Here is a 23,659-nt window from a genome sequence, read left to right on the forward strand (position 1 = left end):
TGATAGCTTAGGGTCTAACAAAAAATATATAGAATTGTGAGTATTTGGTTAGGCAGGAGACTAGTTTGTTAATTCAGTCAAGGCTGTAGAAGGCAAACACGGCTCCTTCGTCTCACTGTTATATCACAGCAGCTTCCTTCTGGCAAATCCATCTGAAACTACCACCGCACTTCTGAGACTCAGTCCTTCTGCCTCTGATGCAACCACAGCTGTTCCCATCCACAGATCCTGAGACCGGGAAGCTGCAGAATGAAAGAGTCAGTGTCACTGTGATTCCTTGTAATAAGGAAAGGCCCTTAAGTTTCATATATTTCCTCCCCCTCACTCCACTGGGAATCTTGACTTTGGGTTTATCCTTCACCTTGGTCACTTCCTGGCAGAGCAGCAGATGAGCAGATGGCCCAGGAAGTGAGAGGAGTTGGGGGGGGGGGGGTCTCCAGCAGAACATGAGATTCCTCCTGGATTGTTCCCTGCTGGGACTTAGAAGCTGGTTCACTAAGTCCCTTGGTGAATCCAGCCCCAACTATTCCCGTGGATGAGTACCCAGTGCTCTTTGATTGGCAGCAGCCACCTTGAGATCCCGCGTCTCAGCTTCCCTTGAAAACAACGTCTGAGCCCCAAGGATGGGAGGAAACTCGCACTATGCGCCCTGAGTCACAGACCCTGCAGAGAGCCTGGGGACTCATCCCCGGGAATAGTTGGGGCTGGATTCACCAAGGGTCTTAGAAGCTGCTTTAGGCACCTACATACAGAAAAACATGTTTGTAACAAGTGCTTCGGGGTGTTTATCGTGCCCCTTCCAATGGGGTGTGTGTGGGCAGCCGGATGGTTTCCCTCTAGCAGAGCCTGTCAGCTCAGTCCAGGTTCCTCCTAGAAGTCCCACCTCCATGGCACAGAATCTAGGGTCCTGCTCACCCACTGCCCTTCACTTCCCTCTGGCCATGTTGCTCTGACAGAGGGGTAGGTGTGCGGTACTAGAATGGACATGAGCAGCCCAGCTCACCGGACAAGTTACAAAGGGCCAGTTGCCATTTTTCCTTCCGCAAGGGATTGTTCACATTCCTTCCAATTAGACAATTACCCAGGCTGAGTTGTGGAGAGGGGGCAGAGCTCACAGCTTGGCTGGTGGCAGCACGGCTCTGCCCCATGCTGCATGGTCTCTGGCCTGCTGGGCAACAGCAGAATGGGAGGTCAAAGCACGTATGGGTGACCATGCTGCAGCTCTGCCAATTGCCTGTGTCAGAACCCGGGCCAGGAACACGGCAGTGTCAGGCCTTTCACACGCCAGGGTCTTGAGCTCAGATGTTCTCCTGACCCATGTTATAATTACCAGCCAGGCTACATGCCAGGAAAGGTACAGCATAGAACTTGTCAGCCAGAGTTCAAACGGTGACCCCATTAGCCTGCTAAACACCAGATGAAGCTAGATAATTTCATGGAGGTTAGGTCCATAAAAGGTTATTAGCAAGGGGGTAGAATTGGTGTCCCTGGCCTCTGTTTGTCAGAGGCTGGAGAGGGATGGCAGGAGACAAATCGCTTGATCATTGTCTTCAGTCCACCTTCTCTGGGGCACCTGGTGCTGGCCACTGTCGGCAGACAGGACACTGGGCTAGATGGACCTTTGGTCTGACCCAGTACGGCCGTTCTTATGGAAAGCCCTTGCTGTGTGAGGTGGAGGAATCATCCATTATCATGGGTGTGAATGTAAGTGCTGGAAATGGGAGACACTCTGAAGACCAAACTGTGACTCTTTTCCATTTAGCCAGGTAGGAGCCCTAGTGGAGGGTTTCATACTGCCTAGGAGAACATCCCTGACTGGACCAAACAGGTGAGTTCCATCAGATTGAGCCATGGAGTTTCCACATGGTAAGGTGCAGCAATTCAAGGCTCAGATGCTGGAGATGACCCTGATCCTGAATTATCAGGTCCAGGAGGAACAATGAGGTGACTGGCCTTTTCACAGACATTTCCAAGGGAGAGGCACACCAGTGCTGGTAAGGGTAGACTGGAGCTGTCAATATCACTGAGGCCTCGACTCTTCCAATTTGAGGAGCACTTGTGAAGAGGAGAGATGGAAGGAAGCACAGAGATGGGGTGTCCTTTCCTGGGAAGGAGGAACACATCCAGGATGGAGGACAGGCTGTGATTCAGGAAGGAGCAAAACCACAGGAACTTCCTGTTGTGATACAAGGCAAACAAGTCTCTCTGGGAAAACCCTCCCTGTTGGAAGAGAGTGTTCACCATGTCAAAGAGCAAGGATCATTCACGGCCATGGAACTGTGGTGGAGCCTGCACTACCCTGCCTTGGCAATAAATGGTGCTGTCTGTCTTGTCCAAAGTGTCGCTTTCTGGCCTCTCTCAAGTCTGGTGTGCCCAAAGCATGCAGGCAAGGCTTGGCTTAAAGAAAGCTAGTCTATGTCTAGTGTCTAGACTACGGAGTTTTTTGGGGATAAACTCTGCTGCATCCAGGGAACATGTTTGCTCTTCCACTTTTCTTTTCTTTTCTTTTCTTTTCTTTTCTTTTCTTTTCTTTTCTTTTCTTTTCTTTTCTTTTCTTTTCTTTTCTTTTCTTTTCTTTTCTTTTTTCAGAAGAACAGATGTGCTCTTTTGGAAGCTCTGTCCTCCTTGTTCCACAAAGAAAAAAAGATTGCAATTTGCATATCTGTTTCTGATAGATCAGTGAAGTGTTGACATAGCCAGGGAGAGAGAAAGTTGGAGGGCTCCATTGTGGGAGATAGGGGCCAAATGGCTGGTGTGGAGCCTCTTCCAGTTCACGAGATGCTGCTGGAAGCTAGAGCCTGTTGCTGAGCATCTGCTGGGGCTTGGATCTAGCCGGCTGCTTCAGGGGCTGTTGATTGTCTCTGGAGGGGAGAGACTCTGGCTGTGCCTGTGGCTAAGAAGGGCCTGCATAGAAGGTGCTGTAACTAACTGTAGCAGTTTTGGAAACCACTTCCTGGGACATAGCACAGAAAACTGACTGACTCTGAGTCCAAAGAGAAGCAGAGTGATGTGTCCAGTGACCCAGATCTGCTGGACTGCCTTGCCTGGACTGACTGCCTGGCTAGGGCTGACACACACAGAACCTGCCTAGTGCTATCTCCACTCCAGCTGCAGACCTGCAGTGCACCCAGTCAAGCAAGCATCTGGGACTCTGAATCCAGAGGAGCGCACATTCTGGGGTGAGATAAATAGTGGCAGTGCACATGCCAATTAAATAACTTTCCTTTATCATTGCGTACTTTGATTTTATTCACTTTTAACCTGTTAAATCCCATTTCTTTAAGTTGTTAAGTAAAGGTGGGTTAGTTCTAATCGAATCCATTAGATCTACATTATTAATAATGGTTGTTTTGGAATTAGATCCAAAATATTACTGTAATAAATTTATTCTTGGAGACCCCCAAGGTACACCACTAAGGGCATGTCTAGACTACATCCCTCTTTTGAAAGAGGGATGTAAATTAGACAGATCAAAATTGCAACTGAAGCCGGGATTTCAATTTCCTGTGCTTCATTTGCATAATGGCAGCTGCACGTTCTTTGAAAAAGGGCTTTTCGAAAGTAAAACCACCGTCTGTATGGCGTTCTTTTGGGGAAAAAACGGAAATGGCAGAGGTTCTCAAGATACTTAAGAACCTAACTCCCCTTGAAATGAGAGGTACCGAGCGACTCTAGTGAATTCTGTGCTTAGGTTCTGTGCTTCAGTTTTCTGATCTGTAGCCCTACCCGGCCTCTCAAGGGCATGAGAAGATAAGTAAAGATTGTAAGGTGCTCAGATACTAGTGCAATGGGGGCCATACAAGCACCTTAATCCCTGTCTATATTAGGAGGTAAAGTTATACAGGAAACCCCATGGGCGTCCGGTAACCTAGGTGGGGTAGGCACAACCTTCCCAATCCGCCAGGCATGGCCCCGCCCACACTCCGCTCCCAGAACACCTGCAGTAGATGTGCTGAGGGTGAAATGTTGCTGCCCCTGAATGCCTGCAGTCCCTCTGTTCCGGGGCCTGGGAGGCTGGAGCTGCCTGGCATCCTCCCTTCCCCATGCTCTGGGACAGGGAAAGCGGGGGTGTGCATTCTCACCCCCTTCCCTCCCCATGGTGGGGGCCCTATGGTGGAGGCAAGCGCTCAGCTCCCTACTCCACCTCTTCCCTTCCCTCTAGTGGGGAGGCGGAACTTCAGCAGAAGGGGCGGAGCTGTAGGTGGGGCTAGCAGCATGCCTCCCTCAGTCCTATCTTCACCAACTGCCCATGGGAAACCCTCTAGTGCAGACACAGTTATGTCCACAAATAAATGCTTCTACCAGTATAACTTATGCCAGTTCCTCTGATCTGCATAAGCTACACAGCTGTCAGCGCAGGCATGTTGGTAGAACTGCAGCTACCCTAAGGCCTTTACTGGCACAGTAACAATGCTCTTAACCTATGTAGCTGGGCTAGTAAAACTTTGAGGTGTGAGCCAGTTGCAAGACAGACATTGCATGTTTCATAGTAACACGTTACGCAATGGGAGCTTTTCTAAAACAGGAAGCGTCAAGCAGCACTCACCGGGCTGGATCTAACGGGGAGCCGTCCACCCAGGTCCACTTCCCCCCGGGGGGTGTCACTTTAAGTCCGATCCAGACATTTTTTCCATCTTGTGTCACATTCTGTATGAAATCCTGTGAGGTGCAAGCAGAGCGGGAGGGTGAATTGTCTGTAACAGGCTGAAATTCCCTTAGCGCTCCTGTTAAATGTCAGGTCTGGGCTCCACTGGCTCTTCCCATAATGCCAGCAGGCGAACCCATCAGCAGCTGAGCCAACTCACCCTCACCCTGAGTGGGCAGGGTCCCAGCGCAGTAGCAGAGAAATGTGTCTCTCTCTAGGCAGACCTGGTAATATGACAATGTGCCTGCATATTTTATGGAATATGAACATGCATAATCAGATGCTTCATGAGACGTATGTCATGGGAGATGTTTAAAGTTGTAATCGGCTGAATCCATACTTTCTATTTGTGTGTCTGTGTCTGTCTTGTATGGGACGTTAGAAACATGAAGCTGAACCTGTTCTGTTAATACAGGTATTCTAGTGAAAGCCATTAGTGATACATGAGGAATGCAACGCTCGGTGTTCAAGTTAACAACTTTGTACATAGTTTTTTTTTTCCTGTAAGCCTAGACTGTGGCAGATCCTACAAAGACATGCAACCAGGTCACCTGGTGCTGGAATCCATCTTGAATTCTGTACATTTCTGGGGCGTTGGAGGGGAAGGGAGGTGAAAGAAAGAGTTCCTGCTCAGGAAATTATATTTATGGGGTGGAAAACAAACAAAGGATCTGCTGCTGGCCTTTGAACACTGCCTCCCTCGCCGTAAAGAGGATGCACATGAGGAAATCTGAAAACAAAGAACCGGAACCACACAAGAAGCTTTAGACCCAGGTCAGGGAAAAGATTAGCTTGGACTTGAAGGATTTTACCTAGAATAAAGACTAGGTAACAGTGTTAAATATTAGGCTTCTCTGTCATGTTTTGCTTATTGTAGATGAGTGACTTAGAATCATAGAATACTAGGACTGGAAGGGACCTCGAGAGGTCATCGAGTCCAGTCTCCTGCCCCCATGGCAGGACCCAGTACTGTCTAGAATCTGATCATCCCTGATAGATGTCTGTCTAACCTACTCTTAAATATCTCCAGTGATGGAGATTCCACAATCTCCCTAGGCAATTTATCCCAGTGTTGCTTTGATCTGTTTTCACTCGCAAGCACTTAAATCCCACTTTTTACACTTAATAAAAACACTTTTGTTTATGTTCAAACTCAGTATTTATAATTTGTTACAGGGATGTGGGGGGTGTGGCACAACGTGAACTTAGGGGCTTTCTCTGTGTAAAACTTCTGTACAGAGGAAGACCAGATTAATTAGGGGTTTGGTCCCTTTTGAGGGCTGTGCTCCTGGGTGCTGTGGAGGCCCTAGAGCTGAGCCCTCCCAGAGCTGTGTCTCAGCATCTGTGTTGCTCTGCTGGGGGGTGGTTGTTCCAACTCTGAGCCTTTGCTGGGGAGACCAGAGTTTCTGGCTCAGGAGGACAGGGGGTGGGGTGTCCCAAAGGGTGGGTGATGGGCACAGTGGTATGATCAGCACACTGGGTGACAGTCTCAAGGGGGCCTGTGATATCAAACCTATCACAGCCAGCACCAGTCCTTAGTGTCACAGGGTGAGCTGACCTTTTAAGTGAGTTCTAGGTTCAGCCTCACCTGTGAGCAGGGGCACAGGTGCTGGAAGCAGGTGACCAGGAGCCAGGCTCTGTAGGGCACAAGGGCAGCCCCAGGTCGGTCAAGGCAGAGCGAGATCTGCTGGGGGTGTGAGGAGCTCTGTGCAGAAGGGCCCTGCTACACTCTCAGGCAGGGCTCAGGGGTGCAAAGACTGCAGGAGCCAGCTGGGCAGTGCGGGGTAGGAAGCTGTGGGGTTCTGGTTCTATGCTGTGTGTGCATCAGCCAGGTGCCCAGCAGGGGAAAAACTCTTGGTGTGGAGTTTGGTGAACTGGGAAAAAGGCAGCGGAGGGGCAGAGCCGGGCTGGATAAACCCTGCTGCCCTGGGACTGTAACTAGTGACAGGCGGCTCTCTCCAGCTGCACTTGTATTATTCCTGCATTTTGTTACCAGCTCCTCCTGGCTCTGGAGCACGAGCAGTCGCGAGCGCTTCCCCCAGCAGTCGTCCCGGCTCCAGTTCCAGTTGTTAGGCCCTTTCGACAGCCAGTAGCACTTGTCCCCACGCAGCAGCCAGTCCGTGGGGCAGAGTTTGCACCCGGCGCCCCCTGCAGGGAGAGATGGGAACAGAGGTGTCATCAGTTCTGAACAGGCAGCCGGCTGAAAACTCTTGTTCAAAGTTCTAGTTTAATGGAAAACGCCGTTTGACCTAAGTGCAAGTTCATATTTTGGTTTCCGTTTTTCATTCTCTGATCAGAGCGGGAACTCCAAATGGAAATACTGATTTTATTGGAGGAGAGGGAGGATTTCATTCAGTTTTGCAAGAGAAGGAAACTGTTCCCGTCTAATAACTGTTGTTCTTCAAGCTGTGTTGTTCATGTCCACTCCAGTCAGGTGTGTATGTACACACATGTACAGAAGCGAGAAGATTTTTCTCACAGTAGCTAGCCATAGGATCAGTATGGGCATCCCCTGGAGTTGTACCTTTATGGTGCCCAATACAGAGGTCGGCCAACCCTCCACCCCCTCAGTTCCATCTTGCCAGCTCCTCCGACAGAGGGTAGGAGGATGAGCTATTGGAATGGACGTGAACAACCGCTACGAGAGAGGTGCGGCCATTTGTTTATTCTCCTCTGAGCGCTTGTTCATGGCACTTCCAATCAGGTGACTCCCAGGCCCAAGCTGAGGTGGTGGGTTGGAGACTTTTGCTCATCCAAAGGCCACATCGCCTCCGGCCTGCTGGGTGATCGCACAGGGCACAGCAAACGTGTGGATAGAGGCTCACATCATCACCCTGCAATTTCTTGAGTGGGAGCCTGGCCCAGGAGCGCTGTCAATGCCGTCTGTGCTGTGGCAGTGTGCACAGAGATTGGAGGTGCAGGAGCCCATGAGGCTGTATCTGTCCAAGGCTGCCAGTGCCGAAAGACGTGGAGAGCCAGGGCAGCAGGTTTGTATCATTTTTGGTGGTGCCCAGAATGGGTCCAAGTCCCCCCGCCCCTGCCTTGTAAGCTGGTCCATAGCTGTAAGTGGGCTCTGGGTGGGAATAAGGGGTTTGGAATATGGAAGAGGCGAAGGGATGGGCAGAGCATTGGGGTGCCGGCACAGGTGGTGAGTTATATGGGCCATGAGATGATCAAGTACCATGAATAGTCAGAGCTGGGGACTTGGCTCTTGCAATATTTGGGGGCAGGTCTCTCCCCTGCCTCAGGGTGGCTGCTGACTCTCTCCTGGGCCCATCTGAATGCTGCAAAGGTGCCACAATTGAGCAGTGGGGAGGCAGCAGCTCACAGCCTATGGCCCCTGGCTACTGTTCCCGTACGTAGGAAGGGAAGAGGTTGTAACATGATTGGCAGCTCTCAACTCCCTCCAATGAGGGGGCTTCCCATGAAGCAAGAGGAGAGGAGAGATCTCACACCTGGCCAGCTGCTGTCTGAGGGGGTTTCTGGGGTGAGTGACCCCTGACCCACAGTCACCATTTCTACCCCATGCTGGGCAACAGGCATCCCCATCCCCAAGCATGAGGCTATGATGAGGGGCAGCTTGATACCAACCTCCTTCCCCTGCCCCCAGCCACTACTCCTGCCCCACTCTGAGCAATGGGCACTCACAGCTCCCTCACCCTCCAGTGTGAGGCTACAGTGAGGGGCAGCTTGGGCATTGGGGGCAGACCCCATGGGAAGGTCTGGGGTAAAATGTGGGCAGCTGGGCCAGGGGGTGCAGCAGGAAGGGGAAGATGGGTATGAGAGGGGGACCCCACAGAAGGAGAGGGGTGCTGAGGTAGGACACAGAGGATCGCACAACACAGAAACCCCTCCACCCTCCCACAGCTGCAGGGACACACCTGTTGACAGCCGGAGTGAGTGAGTGACCAGAAGCCTCCCTCACCCTACTGCACTATCGGCAGGGCCACCTGAGGTGTTTAAATCTCCTGGGGGCAGGCGGGTCTGGAGGAGCACAGGGGACAGCAGCAGCCAAAGACACCCACCTCCCCAGGAGCCATTGCCAGAGGGGGGTTCCCCAGGTAAGCCTGGTACCTCCAGCCACTCATCCCTGAGTGCACTCTGCTCCCTCCAGAGCCTGTAATCGCTCCCCCCATCCTGCCCCCAAATTCCTTCTCCCCCTCCAGCTCCAAAACTTGATCCCAAAGCCTGCATCCAACACCAGCATTCCCTCCCTGAGTCCGCACCCCAGACCAGCACGCTCTCTGGTCTTTTCCATCCATGTGTGGACACACTTCTATGTGCACCGAGGCAGGTGCCAATGTGCACCACAACGCAGCTGTGGGCACTCTGCCAATCCTCTGGGTGGCGCTGGAATCTCCCTCAGCAGCCGCAAGCCTTCCAAGCCCTTTCAGGAACCGTCTGACCACTGGCTATGGAAACACCTGCCCCTGAGTACCAGTTTGGTGGCGAAGTGCACTCTTATCCACGCTAATGAAAGCCGGGCTGCTTCAGCTGTGGGGATAGCCCAGAATGAGCAGCATTGGGGCTATCATCGGAGATGGATGTTACTGGGCCAACCAGACTGGGAATCTCTTCCACTTGGCAAGGTAGGTAGCTCCCATTGAAGGCTTTCTTCTGCTAGGAAGGTCTCGTCTGACCTGGCCTGAGCAGGAAAGCTCCATAGAGTTCCAGCACAGAGCTTCCAGGCCGTAAGATGGAGCAACTGGAGGTTCAGATGGTGGTGGTGACTGTGATCTTGTGTCTGGTGGTCTAGTAAGAATAAAAGGGTGACTGGGGCTTCCACTGACATTTCCAAGAGGGACGTGTACCAGTGGTGATGGGCCAGGCTGGTGCTGTCAATATGACTTGTGCTCGCTCCCTTTGGGTCCTGAGGAGTACCTTGAGAATGAGCGGTGTGGTATAGCCAGACAGGAACCCCCTTGTAACATCCATTTTTGCTTGCCTGGAGCATGCAGGGCACACAGAACAGAAGGCCCAGGCTGCTGTGACTGTGAATGGCTGTAAACAGATATGCCAATTGTTGACCAAGAGGCTGCCAAGGAGTGCCCTTGACTTAACCCATATTGATACGAACACACAGCCGTCCGCGGGGGGAGGAATCTCTCGCCCAGTAAAAAAAAAAAAAAAAATGCCTAGTACTCACAATTTAGTTATCTCTCTTGCAAGTGTAAATTAACTTGAAACTTGCTTGTAAGAACTGGCGCCACAAAACGGACCAGTAGAATTTGGCATCTTAGATAAGAAAGAGGATACGGGCCCCCAGGGGTATAAAGATGGGTCCAGCAGCATATTTACTTTGAGTGTCAATCTACCATCTATCTGCTGGTCGGGTTAGGTGTTTGACCTCCCGAGGTTCAACGGGGACGCCCACCTCATATTCGTCTTTCCTAGGAATTGAGCTTGACCCGCTGGAGTCGAGAGGCACAGAAAGGGGTAAAAATTGTACCTGGATGTGGTCCTTTGTCTTAAGTGTACACATAGACTTAGAGCTCTTTAAAGATTAAGCTGTCACTTGGTATCATTATTTCTATTTTCTATCTTTATTTCCTTTGTAACCATTTTTAAGATCTGTATTTGCTAACATTTAAGAAATAGAGCAATAGCCATTGTAACCATATGCTTTTTATAAGTTTTTTTTAATAAACCTGTAACTGTTTAAGCTTTAACCTGACTCCTTCAGTTGCTGTAACAGAACCAAGCACAATTTAAAAGAACTTCAGCCGGTCATAAAGGACAGGTATAGAAAGAGCTTGGGCGTTTGGATCGTGCCACTCCCAGGTGACAGATCCGTTGGGGCATCTCTCAGTCTCCCAGACTGCCCGTTGAGAAGGGATTCTGAATCCTAGCAGCTAAAATCTGAGGTGTAATAAGCTCTTCCTATAAAAGGGGCGTCTGTTGGCCTGTTGGCTACCCTCTGCGAAGGGACCCGGTCCTAGCAGTAAAGACACGGACGTTAAACCATTTCTCAGAAACACACACACACACACTGCCCTGACCGTCGGCTGACATGTGGGTGGAAAGGCATTCAGGGAGGGGCCACCCAATGCAGAAGGAATGTATCTGTGGCTCTCGCAATGAGAATTACTCTGACCACTAGAGGTCCCTGCTGCTGCTTTACAGGAACAGCTGAGCATTAGAATTCATTTTACTTACACTTTGGAGTTTAAAGTGCTGCTGCAGAGCTTTAAAACAAAAGTTTGGGCAAAGCCTCAGGGCTGAGAGAGAGCTCTCTCCAAGCTCCGTGTTCTCTGTGGGTATGTCTACACTGCACTCTACAATCGAAATCAGAGCCGCAATTTGTGCTATACGTCACCAAATTCTGAAATAAAGAGCTATTTCGAGCCATCGCTTATCCCTCGTGAAACGAGGTTTACAGGGATGGTGAAATAGCATGCCCATTATTTTGAAAATTATTTCAAATTTGTGGACGCATTCCTTGGACATCGGGCAGCTATTTTGGGATACCTCTGGTATCCCGAAATAGCATTTCAATGTTGATGTACCCCGCCTAAAAGAGGGGCATAGCTCCCAGCATAGGGTGTCCAGTACAGCACTGTAATTTGCTGTGTTGGGAGGAGAGGGGGATTTCTCCCACCCTGGAGAGAAAGTTGCAGCAGCATAAAGTGACAGTATAAAAAAGAGCCTCAGATTGCAAGTTCTGTGGGGCAGGGACTCTCTTGTTAAGGTGTGTGTGTGTATGTGTGTGAGATTTGACCCTCAGTTGGGTCATTTGGCACTGCTGCAATACCAATCAATAATGATTCAACATTCTTATTAGAATAGGAGAGAGGGGCCACAAAAACGGCCTTGTGCTAAGTGCTGCACATACCGGCAGTAAGATGATCCTTGCCCCAAAGAGCGAACAAACTGAACATAGGATGAGAAACAGGTGGAGATACACAAAGAGGAGCCAAGAGAGTAAAATACCCAGATCAGTACAGAAAGAAGCAGCCGGAGCATTTATCTTGCACCCTTGCATTGGGACTGGTGACAAATAACAATGACAGGAGTGGGAGGTGTATAGTACATCACTGCTCCACCTAAAGCATTAGGTCAGGGTGGCCATGGACATCCAGTAAAATAGGCAAGGGAAGGCTCTGCCTTCCCAAATCACCAGTCTGGCCCTGCCTAAACTCCACCCCAGAATGCTTGCTGTAGACATTCTAGGGGGGGAAATATTTCTGCTCCCAGAGCCTGCCCTCCCTATGCTCCGGGTTTGGGGAGACTGGGGATGCACTCCGTCCTCCCTCCTAGTGCTTGTGGCTGAGGCACGCACCCTTTTCTCCCTGTGGTAGGGTAGAGGGTGTGGAGGCAGCTCGTCTCCCATAGAAGAGGGGGGCCTGGGGCCTTGCCTCCTGGCACGTTAGAGAGTTGGCACCTGTAGCTCCAGCCTCAGGCTATGTCTACATGACGGGTGTTTTGCGGAAGAGGAAATGAAAACGGAGTGCTCATTTGCATATCTCGTGGTGTCATTTGCATAACTTCTTCTGATCCTTTTTGCAGAAGAGGGTTTTGCGATAAAAAGCTCCGTGTAGATGGGGCCATTTGTCAGAAAAAAATCCCTTTTACGCAAGATCCCTTATACCTCAAAAAATGAGGTTTACAGGCTCTTGTACAAAAGGGTTTTTTTTTTTTTCTATAAATCGCCCCATCTACACAGGGCTTTTTATCGCAAAAACCTCTTCTGCAAAAAGGACTGGAAGAAGATATGCAAATGAGAGCATGAGATATGCAAATGAGAACTCCGTTTGCATTTCCTCTTCCGCAAAACACCCGCAGTGTAGACGTAGCCTCAGAGTCAGCAAGGAGCTGCATTGCATATTAATTTCTGAAGAGCTGCATGCAGCTTCAGAGACACAGGTTGGCCACCCCTACATTACATCATATTAAAAAGCACCTGATCTATTTGACAACACCCTGCTGTCTGGACATTGTTCTCCTGCTGTCGTTCTAAGAAGAGCTGACTGACAAAAAGCTGCCTCGTTGCAACATGAAAATCTTCACGACTTGTTACATTTAACTTTTCTAGTTGTTGACGTAACTTCCTGCCTCCTGAACATTTGAGAGAAAAAAAGAACCCCATTAGCCCCTTTTACCCTGTCAATTAGCAGACATATTTTTATCACATGTCTTGTGCAGGGCCTCATTATGACTTTCTTGGGCCCAAGGCACTTTTGCCTTCATGGTCCCCTTCCTCCATAAAAAAAATATATTAAAAATTATTTTTGATATAACTTTAAATACTTCTAGCACTTTAAAGACTAACAAGATGGTTTATTAGGTAATGAGGTTTCGTGGGCCAGACCCACTTCCTCAGCTCAAAGTGGGTCTGGCCCACAAGAGCTTATCACCTAATAAACCATCTTGTTAGTGTTTAAAGTGCTACATAGTCCTGTTTTTTGTTCCAGCTACACCAGACTAACATGGCAACATTTCTATCACTTTTTAAATACTTCAACATTTTATTTTTTTTTCTGTTTTAGGCAAAATGTAATAGATTTTCGTGGGCCCTAAAAGTTTCATTTTTTTCTGAGGTGAGAAAAAAATTAAAACATTTTCTTCTACCCTGAAAGTTCATTTTTTTCTTCTGATTTTTAAAGAAATTAAAACATATTTGTGGGCCCCTAAAAGTATCGTGGGCCTTAGGCACTGTGCCTACTGGATAAGTCGGCCCTGGTCTTGTAGAGTTTTAGTGTCTTCTTTAAAGTCCCAGCTCCTGGAATCATGGGATTAGGTGAGAATCTCAATTTCATTAAAGAAAGTTTCTGGTCCTCATAAATCTCAGAAAAACCTGACAGTGCAACCCAAGTACAACTTAAAGGCTCAGAAATTAGAAAGCAAATATAAAGAACCCCAAATTATAATTTTCCTAAAATAAGCCAATGTCATGATTTTTCTAGGCCTGACTTGTGGATTTTGAATGTCTGGGGATTTTTACACTGGCATAATGTACATAAAAGGGCCTCAGTATGAATCTTGTCCATTGTATTTCAAGCTGACAGTGTCCCTTTAACATGGTACCAGGGCTTTCAGTCATGGTGAGAGTGCTGCAAACTGTTTAAGGGAGAATGAGTTACGGCTCTGGGACAGTAGGAGCTGCGGTTACCTGATGAGCTGCCGTTGGGGGGTTCACATAGAATTGATTTCAAGCGAGACCGGAAATCCTCCAGGCTGGAGCTGCCTTCAGTGCTATTGACAATTCTGGTTTCATTCTTCTCCGATGTATTCTGAGCTCCTCTGCTCTGTTCTTCACAAGAGCCATGCAACTGGGAAACTTCAAAACAACATCAGCGTCAATGAAAATCACTGCTATTGAAGCTATGTAGAGATTAAAAAAAAACAATTGTGGAGGGTGTGTAAGTCATCAGACAGTGTAGTATTGATCCCAGTGAGGGTAGGGACAGTGGAAGAGAGAATCCCATTCACTACACCAAATAGGTGAATTTTGGTCCTACCATCTACACGTAACAGTAAAACTGCCTTAGCCAGATCACACAAGTTTCCTGAATCCAGCTCTTAACTATACCTTGTTCCGTAACATTTTGACCTAGTGGGGATGTAATGCCCAGGGTTTCATTTGCAAATGGACTGGAATCAAGGACGGAATGTCATTCAGATTTGGGAATGAGGAGAGAGTTCACGGTAAACAGATCGGAGCTACTTACCCCAAGCCCCCAGCGCTATCACAGCTATTACCAGGAAGATGATCCCAGCCCATTTGACCCCTACAGCGATGCGACACCACTGGGGACATGGAGGGGAACCTATGAGAGACAATGTTTGGAGAAACATCAATCAGCCTCCAGGGTAGGGAATAACACTAAAACTTGTTCTTCTCTTGCACCCTATTGCAATTTCTTTACCTACCACCAGGAGTAGCATCAACAATGGCAGCTTCTTTTGCCTATTTCTCCCAGAGTACACGTCCACATCTTTTCCCACACTGTCTCTAATGCATGGTTGACCCTCCCAAATCATTCTTCACAGCCACTGCTCTGCTTAACATCCTTACTTTTGTTTCCCCGTACATGACACTCACTGTAAACTTCCTAGTAGTAAGAGATAAGCAAGTAGCCTGATCATGATACAGTAATGTAGATTTCTTCATTTAAAAGCAACCAGTAACCAGGACAGTTGGTTACATTTTCCATCAGAGTGGTTTTTTATAGAAAATTGAGGTTGAGTCTACATTTTTTGCTAAAAGTGTTTGCTTTCTGCAGAAAATTGGTATTTTTTTAAATAAAAATATTCCCCAAAATCAAATATTTGATTCTGAAATGAAGGGTTGCCAGATGGTCTCCCAAAAAATATCAAGCACATGGGCTAAAAATTTGTCAACAAAAAAACCTAAAAACACTGCCACGAACACACATGTTGGCTACGTCTACACTGGCCCCTTTTCCGAAAGGGGCATACTAATTTTACAGGTCGTAATAGGGAAATCCGCGGGGGATTTAAATATCCCCCGCGGCATTTAAATAAAAATGTCCACCGCTTTTTTCCGGCTTTTAGAAAAGCCGGAAAAGAGCGTCTACACTGGCCCCGATCCTCCGGAAAAAAGCCCTTTTCCGGAGGATCTCTTATTCCTACTTCAAACTCCTCATTCCACGAGGAGTACAGCTAGTTCGGATTAGAAGCCTAATCCAAACTAGCTACCCTGTGCCGCGTGTAGCCGCGTGGTACGGGGTTCGAACTAGCCGGGATTTAAAAATGGCGGCGCCCGGCTTATGCAAATGAAGCCCGGGAAATTCAAATCCTGGGCTTCATTTGCAAGTGCGGTATGCCTACATTACCCTCCTAGTTCGAATTAGGAGGGTAGTGTACACATACCCTAACAGATTAATTGGAGCATAAGATTTCATGGGCAAAGACCCACTTCATCAGATGCATGTAGTAGAAAGTCCAGAGGCAGGTATAAATATACAGGCATAAGAAAAGAGTACCAATCAAAAGTAAGGCTAGAGATAATGACGTCAATTCAGTCAGGGAGGATGAGGCCCACTTCTAGCAGATGATGTGGAGGTGTGAAGAGAGGAGAAACTGCTTTTGAAGTTGGCTAGCCATTCACAGTCTTTATTTAAACCTAAGATGATGGTGTCAAATTTGCAGATGAACTGTAGCTCAGCAGTTTCTCTTTGAAGTCTGTTCTTGAAGTTTTTTTGTTGCAGGATGGCTACCTTTAAATCTGCTACTGTGTGCCAGGGAGATTGAAGTGTTCTCCTACAGGTTTTTCTATATTGCCATTCCTGATATCTGATTTGTGTCTGTTTATTCTTTGACATGGGGACTATTCAGTTTGGCCGATGTGTATAGCAGAGGGGCATTGCTGGCACATGATAGTGTATATTATATTGGTAGGGATGTTGGTGTAGAGACCCTCTACATCCATGGTGGCTAGGATAGTGTTTTCTTGAAGATCACCTGTGCATTGTAGTTTTTTCAGGAAAACAGAGGTGTCTTGGAGATAGCTGGGAGTGCTGGTGGTGTAGGGTCTGAGTAGAGAGTCCACATATCCAGACAGTCCTGCAATGAGAGTGCCAACGACTGAGATGATGGGTCGTCCAGGATTTCCAGGTTTGTGGATCTTGGGTAGTATATAGAATAACCCCGGGCGGGGCACTAAGGGTGTGTCTGTGTAGATTTGTTTCTGTGCTTTTGTAGGGAGTGTCTGGAGCAGATGATGCAGTTTCTTAGTGTACTCCTTAGTGGGATCTGAGGAAAGTGGCCTGTAGAATGTGGTATTGGAGAGTTGTCTGGCAGCCTCCTTTTGATAGTCAGACCTATTCGTGATGACAACAGCGTGTCCTTTATCAACCTCTTTGATTATAATGCCAGAGATGTTTCTGAGGCTGTGGATGGCATTGCGTTCTGCATGGCTGAGGTTATGGGGCAAGCGATGCTGGTTTTCCACAATTTCTGCTTGTGCACATCAGAGGAAGCAGTCTATGTATAGATCCAGACTGTCGTTTCGACCCTCAGGAGGGGGTCCATGCAGAGCTCTCCTTGTGCTGTTGGTGGGAGGGTATCTGTGTGTCAGTGCTCTGTTCAGTGTTGTGTGGAGAGTATTCCTTGAATCGGAGATGGCAAAATTAGGCTTCCAGATCACCACAGAACTGTATCATGTTTGTGGGGGTGGTGGGGCAAAAAGAGAGTCTCCAAGATAGAACAGACTCTTCTGCTGGGCAGAGTGTGTAGCTGGATAGATTGATGATATTGCTGGGTGAGTTAAGGGTACCACTATCGTGGCCCCATGTGGCAGGTAGGAGTTTAGACAGCTTACAGTCCTTTTTCCTCTGTAGAGAAGTGAAGTGTGTAATATAAATCTCCCATCTTATTTTAGTAAAGTCCCGCCATGTGGAAGTTTGTGTGGAAGGTTGGTTTTTTTATATAAGTCTCCAGATTTGAGAGCTTTTTCTTGATGTTTTCCTGTTTGCTGTACAGGATGTTGATCAGGTGGTTCCTCAGTTTCTTTGGGAGTGTATCTCTCACCATAGTCTGTGCAGTATGTCAAGAAATCTTGTGTCAGAACAACTATGGGGGTGGTGCCATCAGTATCTGACTCCTCATTGTCACACTGTAGGTTAAGGAGTAACTTGACTGCCACTTGCGACACATTAGTAAGACCTATGAGCATTTTCTTCAGCCGTTCAGTTTCTATTGCTACACACTGAAGAGGCAGAACGTGCGGCACAAAAACCATTTGGAGATGGCACCAGAAGCAAAGGGGTTGATGGGATATGAAGCTATGCAGTACGGGACATTGGCATAGGACCCAGGATGCCCTGCAACCCCTCCCCCCACCTTACACGAGCCTGAGTAATGGAAAAGGGCTCTAAGGGATAACTGCCCAGAGTGCACTGCTCCAAAAGCAGCTGCGATTGCTACAAGTGTGATCACACTACTGTGTGTGCTGAGAGTGTGAACACACAACAGTAGTTTTCCTGCAGTGCTCTTTGAGCATCACTGTAGCTGCTAGCGCTGTACATCTGCCAAAGTAGCTATAACCTCCCCCCCACACACACCTGTAAGTTTCTCTGTAACTTACTTCTTTTCTTTCCTATCTCTCTCCTTCTGCCTTCTGTGTAATAAGAGTCTGGCTTAGCCATCCAACACTGCATTGCTGTGAGCCTTTGACCAGAGAAAGACAACTAGCCATAATGCCCTAAACAGCCTGATTCTGGAATGAGTTTTCCAGGAGTCTGATAAGCTGATAAGCAGCAACAAGGTTACAAGTTAAGAGTTAACACAAAAGATAGAAGTTGCATTTTCTAATTTTGCTGCTCTTTATCTCCCTTTGAGTTTGTACTATTTTCTCTTTTAAAGAAATAGGATCAGACTCCAAAAAACAACATTGACAACAACTCGAGCCTGACTCAATTGACATTCTCTCTTTTTCTTTCAAAGGACAATCATTGCCATCTTGAAACTAAACTCAGACTATGTTTTCGAACTGCATTTACTAGCAAAGGGGTCTTTGTTCCTGATGAAACTTGTGACACTCTTATGGCTATTCACAGAGTTTATAATCGATACAGACTACTTAAATTTCTTCCTTTTGTAACCACTGTTACTTCTGAGTCAGTTCAAATATTGCATTCTTCCATTCATAAAAGTGGATCTTTGTGTGTGGATTTCCACAGACACTTACTTTAGTTCACTATTTTGAACTTTACAGAACAAACTGTTCTGGAATTATAAGTGGACAAAAATAGTGGAAATAATTTTTGAAAAGTGAAACAATTATTGCTTGATATATACGTGCCAAGCACAATGAGGTGTCAATTCCAAAGTAGAACCTCAGGTTCTTAGCACCACATCTGGCAAGTTTCATATTAATGAATGCTAATGAGTGGTGGTGGTGGTTGTGTTTTCTGTCTTTCTTTGTTTTAAAATGGCTTCTCGATTTTACTTTAAAGTTTCTAAGTAAAATTATCTTCTAGCTTCAAAAACAAGGAGCTGTTCTGTGGCACCTTAGAGACTATCAAATATATATCTATATCTATATCTATATCTATATACATAGATATAGATATAGATATAGATATAGATATAGATATAGATATAGATATAGATATAGATATAGATATAGATATAGATATAGATAAGTTTTGCCCACAAAAATTCATGATATTATATATTATCATGAGTTTTTGTGGGCAGAACTTACTTTGTCAAATGGGATGAGCTTGATCTGATAAAGTGGATGATGGCAGGAAAGCTCATGATTATATATATATTTGATGATCTCTAAGGTGCCAGAGGACTATGCATTGTTTTCAAAATTACAGACTAACAGGGCTACCCCTCTGAGACTTCTAATTTCAGACTAACAGGAATTATTCTAGGTTAAAAGAAGAGGGGTTTTAGGAAATGCAAGTGGAAAGTTCAAGGTTTTCTGTATATTGGAATCCATCTTCCAACTTTAACTACTGGATTAAGTCAATATTGTGACAATGATTTTAACAGCAGCTTCTGAGACTTTTAATGTCAGCCGTAGACCTTGATCCTGCAAAGATTTCAGCACAGGTGTAATGTTAAATGTGGGAATGACTCCTTCAGTGGCATAACTCATGTGAGTGAAGTTAAGCATCTGCACGTGTAGTCCTTGGGACGACCCGCAGCACAAAGCTCTGTGCTCTGGCCACGAGCATTTGGAGGATCAAGCCCTAGTTGTAAGACAGGAAATACTGTATTGCCAAGGGTCTTGGTGGATTCGGCATCACTGACAAGCTTAAAATAAAGACTAAATGTTTATTGTAACCCAGATCTGCTCTGGGAATTATTTTGGGGAAATATATGGGACCTCAGACTAGATGGTCCCTTAAGGCCTTTGACTCTGTGAATTAACTAAATAACTGCAACTAGAAAAGCAGTTTTAAAAACAAATTCAGCTCTTGGATACATCAGTATCTGTTTGGAACAATCTCATTGACTTGTATGGAATCACTCTGCATTTACACTGATGCAACAAGCAGAATCTAAGTCCTAAAACTTTTTTCAAGAATAGATCAAATGCTGTCAGCAAATAATATCACAAGTGCATGGATACAATTTTATAACGGTTCACAACAAAAATTAAATTTGATTAGATAGCCACATATTATGCTAGGCATTACTGTGATGTAAACAGATACCAGAGCAAGACCTGTAGGAAAACATCAGCTTTTAATAAAATTGTATCATAGAATCATAGAACTGGAAGGGACTTCAAGAGGTTATCGAATCCAGTCCCCTGCCCTCATGGCACGAACATGCACTGTCTAGATCAGGCACATCTATAAGAAACTATTTCAAAAGCTATACAGTAGCGCAGTTATGTTCATAGCAAGTGTAAAGCAACACACTTCAAAGTATAACTCCGGTCATCTGAAGAAGTGGGCTGTGCCCATGAAAGCTCATGATCCCACCTACATGTTTTGTTAGTCTCTAAAGTGCTATCAGACCATTTGTTGTTTTTTAAGTTAATGCAGTTGTAGTTATTCTTAAGGAAGAAAAACGTATGAGATAAAAGGCTATACAAGAATAAGTGACGGTAACAACGATATCGAATATTTGATTATATGTCACAATTTATATAGAGCTTAATGAAATAGCTGGGCTATTACAGTGGGATTTTTAGAATCATCTATGTCACTTGAAAATGTTACCCTTCATGTAAATCTATACCCCGACTGTACTTATGGAAGATATAGCTCTTTAATACTTACATTATTTCCCCCAAACAGCCTACAGAGAATCAAGATTTTTAACTAATTTAATTTATTTTTTCACAGGAATCACAAAGAATGTATGATACTCGCTTTCCATCCTTTAAAGGAATCACATGATTCCTTGTATTTTCAATATTCCTAAAACACTGATGACACTACAGTCCCTACCTCCTCCATCATCTTCTCCTTGACAGACTCTCTTAATTCTGTGCCTTTGTTAAGCCACAATGCAATAATTCACAGTCTCTCCTGCACTCGGAAACAGTTCACATCCTCTCTCTCCTTAGAACATTTTCCTAGTTTTGTGTCCATTTCAGCATCCAGAAAAAAATCCTCTTTGCTATCTCAGTCATTCCCATCCACCCATTGGCCAGTTTGCTCCTTTCTTTCTCTTTTCAGATCCCTCTCCCTGCATTCCTCATTTGCTGGGTTTCCCTCTCCCTACTTAGCTCACTATAGAGGAAAAACTTAAAACACAACAAATAGTCTAGTAGCACTTTATAGACTAACAAAACATGTAGATGGGATCACGAGTTTTTGTGGGCAAATTCCCCTTTATCACTGTAGAGGTGAGTAAACCCTTCCTTCCTGCTCCAACAGTCAGTGGGCTGGCCTAAACCAACTGGCACTCCAGGCAAGGAACATTTTCAGTGTCCTCTCCCCACCCCTTTGTTATACTTTTCAGAACCTTATTTTTAATTGCATTTGTAGCCATTTCACCTTCAACTCAGCACCCCCTAAGCCCAACACCTCAGGCAGTTGCCTGCCCCTAAATCCATCCCTGCCCATAGTGCTGTTATCCGCCATGTTTTTGTGACCCTCTGCACATAACAGGCTCCCTACCTAGTCTCAGATTCCACCTTTTCTCTCAGAGGTATGTGAGTTTAAACTTTCTCTCAAATAAAACAAATTCCAATCTGTGAGCGTCCCACATTCCTTGTGCTCAATCATTCTTTCTCAGACTCACCCAACGTACTGCTCTTTGCCCTCCAACTATAAAACGCCAGTCATCTGAAGAAGTGGGCTGTGCACACGAAAACTCATGATACCATCTACATGTTTTGTTAGTCTATAAAGAGCTACCAGACTGTTTGTTGTTTTTTAATTTTATCCTGTACAGACTAACTCAGCTACCCCCGAAGCGTTTTACTGTGTACTGTTACCTCAGTAGCTGGTTGGTCCGCCCCAAATATGTATGAAATCAGTAGGAAGGGTGTCATATAAAGAACAACTATATTCCGTTGCACTCGTATTTGCATGTCAAAGACTAAGAAGTTTTCTGTGACATGCTGCACTCACAAACTGAAGTGCACTCTATTCCCTTAACAGAATTCAGTTGCCAAATGCTGAGAGTGGAACAGAATTTCACATAAGCTAAATCCCATCATACATAAAGCACACAGCTGGCTTTTGGCTTTGGACACAGTTTCTCTAAATTGCCAATGCTGCAAGTCAAAAAAAAATCTTAGGAAAAAAGAATCCTAACCAAAGACTGCCCATTTTGGTGCAAAAATAGAAACTAAATCCACTTACTGAGGTTCTGAGAGCATTGTGGTGGCCTGGAAGAGGAACCAGCTCCAGGAATATTCAAATCAGCATAAACTACTTCTCCAGCCATGGCAAGTACAGAGAAAGGTGTGAGCGTACAGCAGGAGGTTTGTTCCTAAGAGCAATCTCATGTATATGTCTGCCCTCTGCTGAGCAGTAGCACATCTCTGTTCTGGTCTATGCCGGATCGTAGACCACGATCATCACCAAAGTACATGAGACTTCTAGCAGTGCATTAGGCAACGTGACTAACATCTGTCACATGTTTGTTCTCTCATCACCTCCCCAGAGGGAGAAATGTGCACTGGAGCCTTGGTTTAGTAAGGTGTGAGAGGGTTTGTTTTGCTTTTTCATATAATATACCTCTTGTGATGTGTTTGTATTAGAGATGGCAAGATCAAGGACATGTGTGGAAGATGGTGAGGTTTGTGATGGTCCTTAGTTCTGCAGGGAGTTCGTTGCAGAAAACGTTCTGTCTCCTTCCCAGACAAGCTTAGCCCTGAGGGTTGTGAGTTCCAGTGAGCCAGACGAATGGAATTGTCAACTGGTCTGCTTCCCAGAGCTTTAGATGATTATTTAGATACCCAGGGCCCAGGCCACAAAGGCCTCTGAAGACAAGGCCAGATCCTGAACTTGATAGAATCATAGGACTGGAAGGGACCTCGAGAGGTCATCGAGTCCAGCCCCCCGCCCTCAAGGCAGGACCAAGCTCCGTCTACACCATCCCTGACAGATGTCTATCTAACCTGTTCTTAAATATCTCCAGAGAGGGAGATTCCATCACCACCCTTGGCAATTTATTCCAATATTTGACCACCCTGACAGTTAGGAATTTTTTCCTAATGTCCAATCTAAACCTCCATTGCTGCACTTTAAGCCCATTACTCCTTGTCCTGTCCTCAGAAACCAAGAGGAACAAATTTTCTCCTTCCTCCTTGTGACACCCTTTTAGATATTTGAAAACCGCTATCATGTCCCCCCTTAATCTTCTTTTTTCCAAACTGAGGCCTAACTAGTGCAGAGTAGAGCGGCAGAATGACATCATGAGTTTTGCTTACAACACATCTGTTGATACAACCTAGAATCATATTTGCTTTTTTTGCAACAGCATCACGCTGTTGACTCATATTCAACTTGTGGTCCACTATGACCCCTAGATCCCTTTCCGCCATGCTCCTTCCTAGACAGTCGCTTCCCATCTTGTATGTATGGAACTGATTGCTCCTACCTAAGTGGAGCACTTTGCATTTCTCTTTATTAAACTTCATCCTGTTTACCTCTGACCATTTCTCTAACTTGCTAAGGTCATTTTGAATTATGTCCCTATCCTCCAAAGAAATTGCAACCCCAACCAGTTCGGTATCATCCGCAAACTTAATAAGCGTACTCTCTATCCCAATATCTACATCATTGATGAAGATATTGAACAGTACAGGTCCCAAAACAGACCCTTGCAGAACTCCACTTGTTATCCCTTTCCAGCAGGATTTAGCACCGTTAACAACAACTCTCTGACTATGGTTATCGAGCTAATTATGCACCCACCTTATCGTAGCCCTATCTAAGTTATATTTGGCTAGTTTATCAATAAGAATATCATGCGAGACCGTATCAAATGCCTTACTAAAGTCTAGGTATATGACATCCACCGCTTCTCCCTTATCCACAAGGCTCGTTATCCTATCAAAGAAAGCTATCAGATTAGTTTGGCATGACTTGTTCTTCACAAACCCATGCTGGCTATTCCCTATCA

At 46.1% G+C, this 23,659-nt stretch overlaps 1 protein-coding gene across 1 annotated transcript; it reads right to left on the reverse strand.

The window, feature by feature from the left end:
- LOC142823204 (killer cell lectin-like receptor subfamily B member 1B allele C) lies at nucleotides 1-22,086 on the reverse strand. Its single transcript, XM_089771513.1, has 6 exons — nucleotides 21,892-22,086; nucleotides 14,314-14,412; nucleotides 13,755-13,922; nucleotides 6,549-6,793; nucleotides 4,547-4,704; nucleotides 1-242 (listed from the first exon to the last, which is right to left on the reverse strand). The coding sequence occupies exons 1-6, from the start codon at nucleotides 21,974-21,976 to the stop codon at nucleotides 119-121; spliced, it is 879 nt and encodes a 292-aa protein (XP_089627639.1). The 5' UTR covers nucleotides 21,977-22,086; the 3' UTR covers nucleotides 1-118.
- Between the last annotated feature and the right edge of the window lie 1,573 nt (nucleotides 22,087-23,659).

Source organism: Pelodiscus sinensis, chromosome 19 (assembly GCF_052426305.1).
Source record: "Pelodiscus sinensis isolate ZL-2025 chromosome 19, ASM5242630v1, whole genome shotgun sequence".
NCBI classification, from domain to species: Eukaryota; Metazoa; Chordata; order Testudines; family Trionychidae; genus Pelodiscus; species Pelodiscus sinensis.

Excerpts from the sequence above, each read along its gene's own strand:
- LOC142823204 (XM_089771513.1), bottom strand. The coding sequence starts at position 21,976 with ATGGCTGGAGAAGTAGTTTATGCTGATTTGAATATTCCTGGAGCTGGT. Across the intron at positions 4,705-6,548 it reads AGCAGGGTTTATCCAGCCCG|CCTGTTACAGACAATTCACC; the intron begins GCTCTGCCCCTC and ends AGGGAATTTCAG. Across the intron at positions 243-4,546 it reads TCCCCGTTAGATCCAGCCCG|CTTCCCGGTCTCAGGATCTG; the intron begins GTGAGTGCTGCT and ends TTCATTCTGCAG.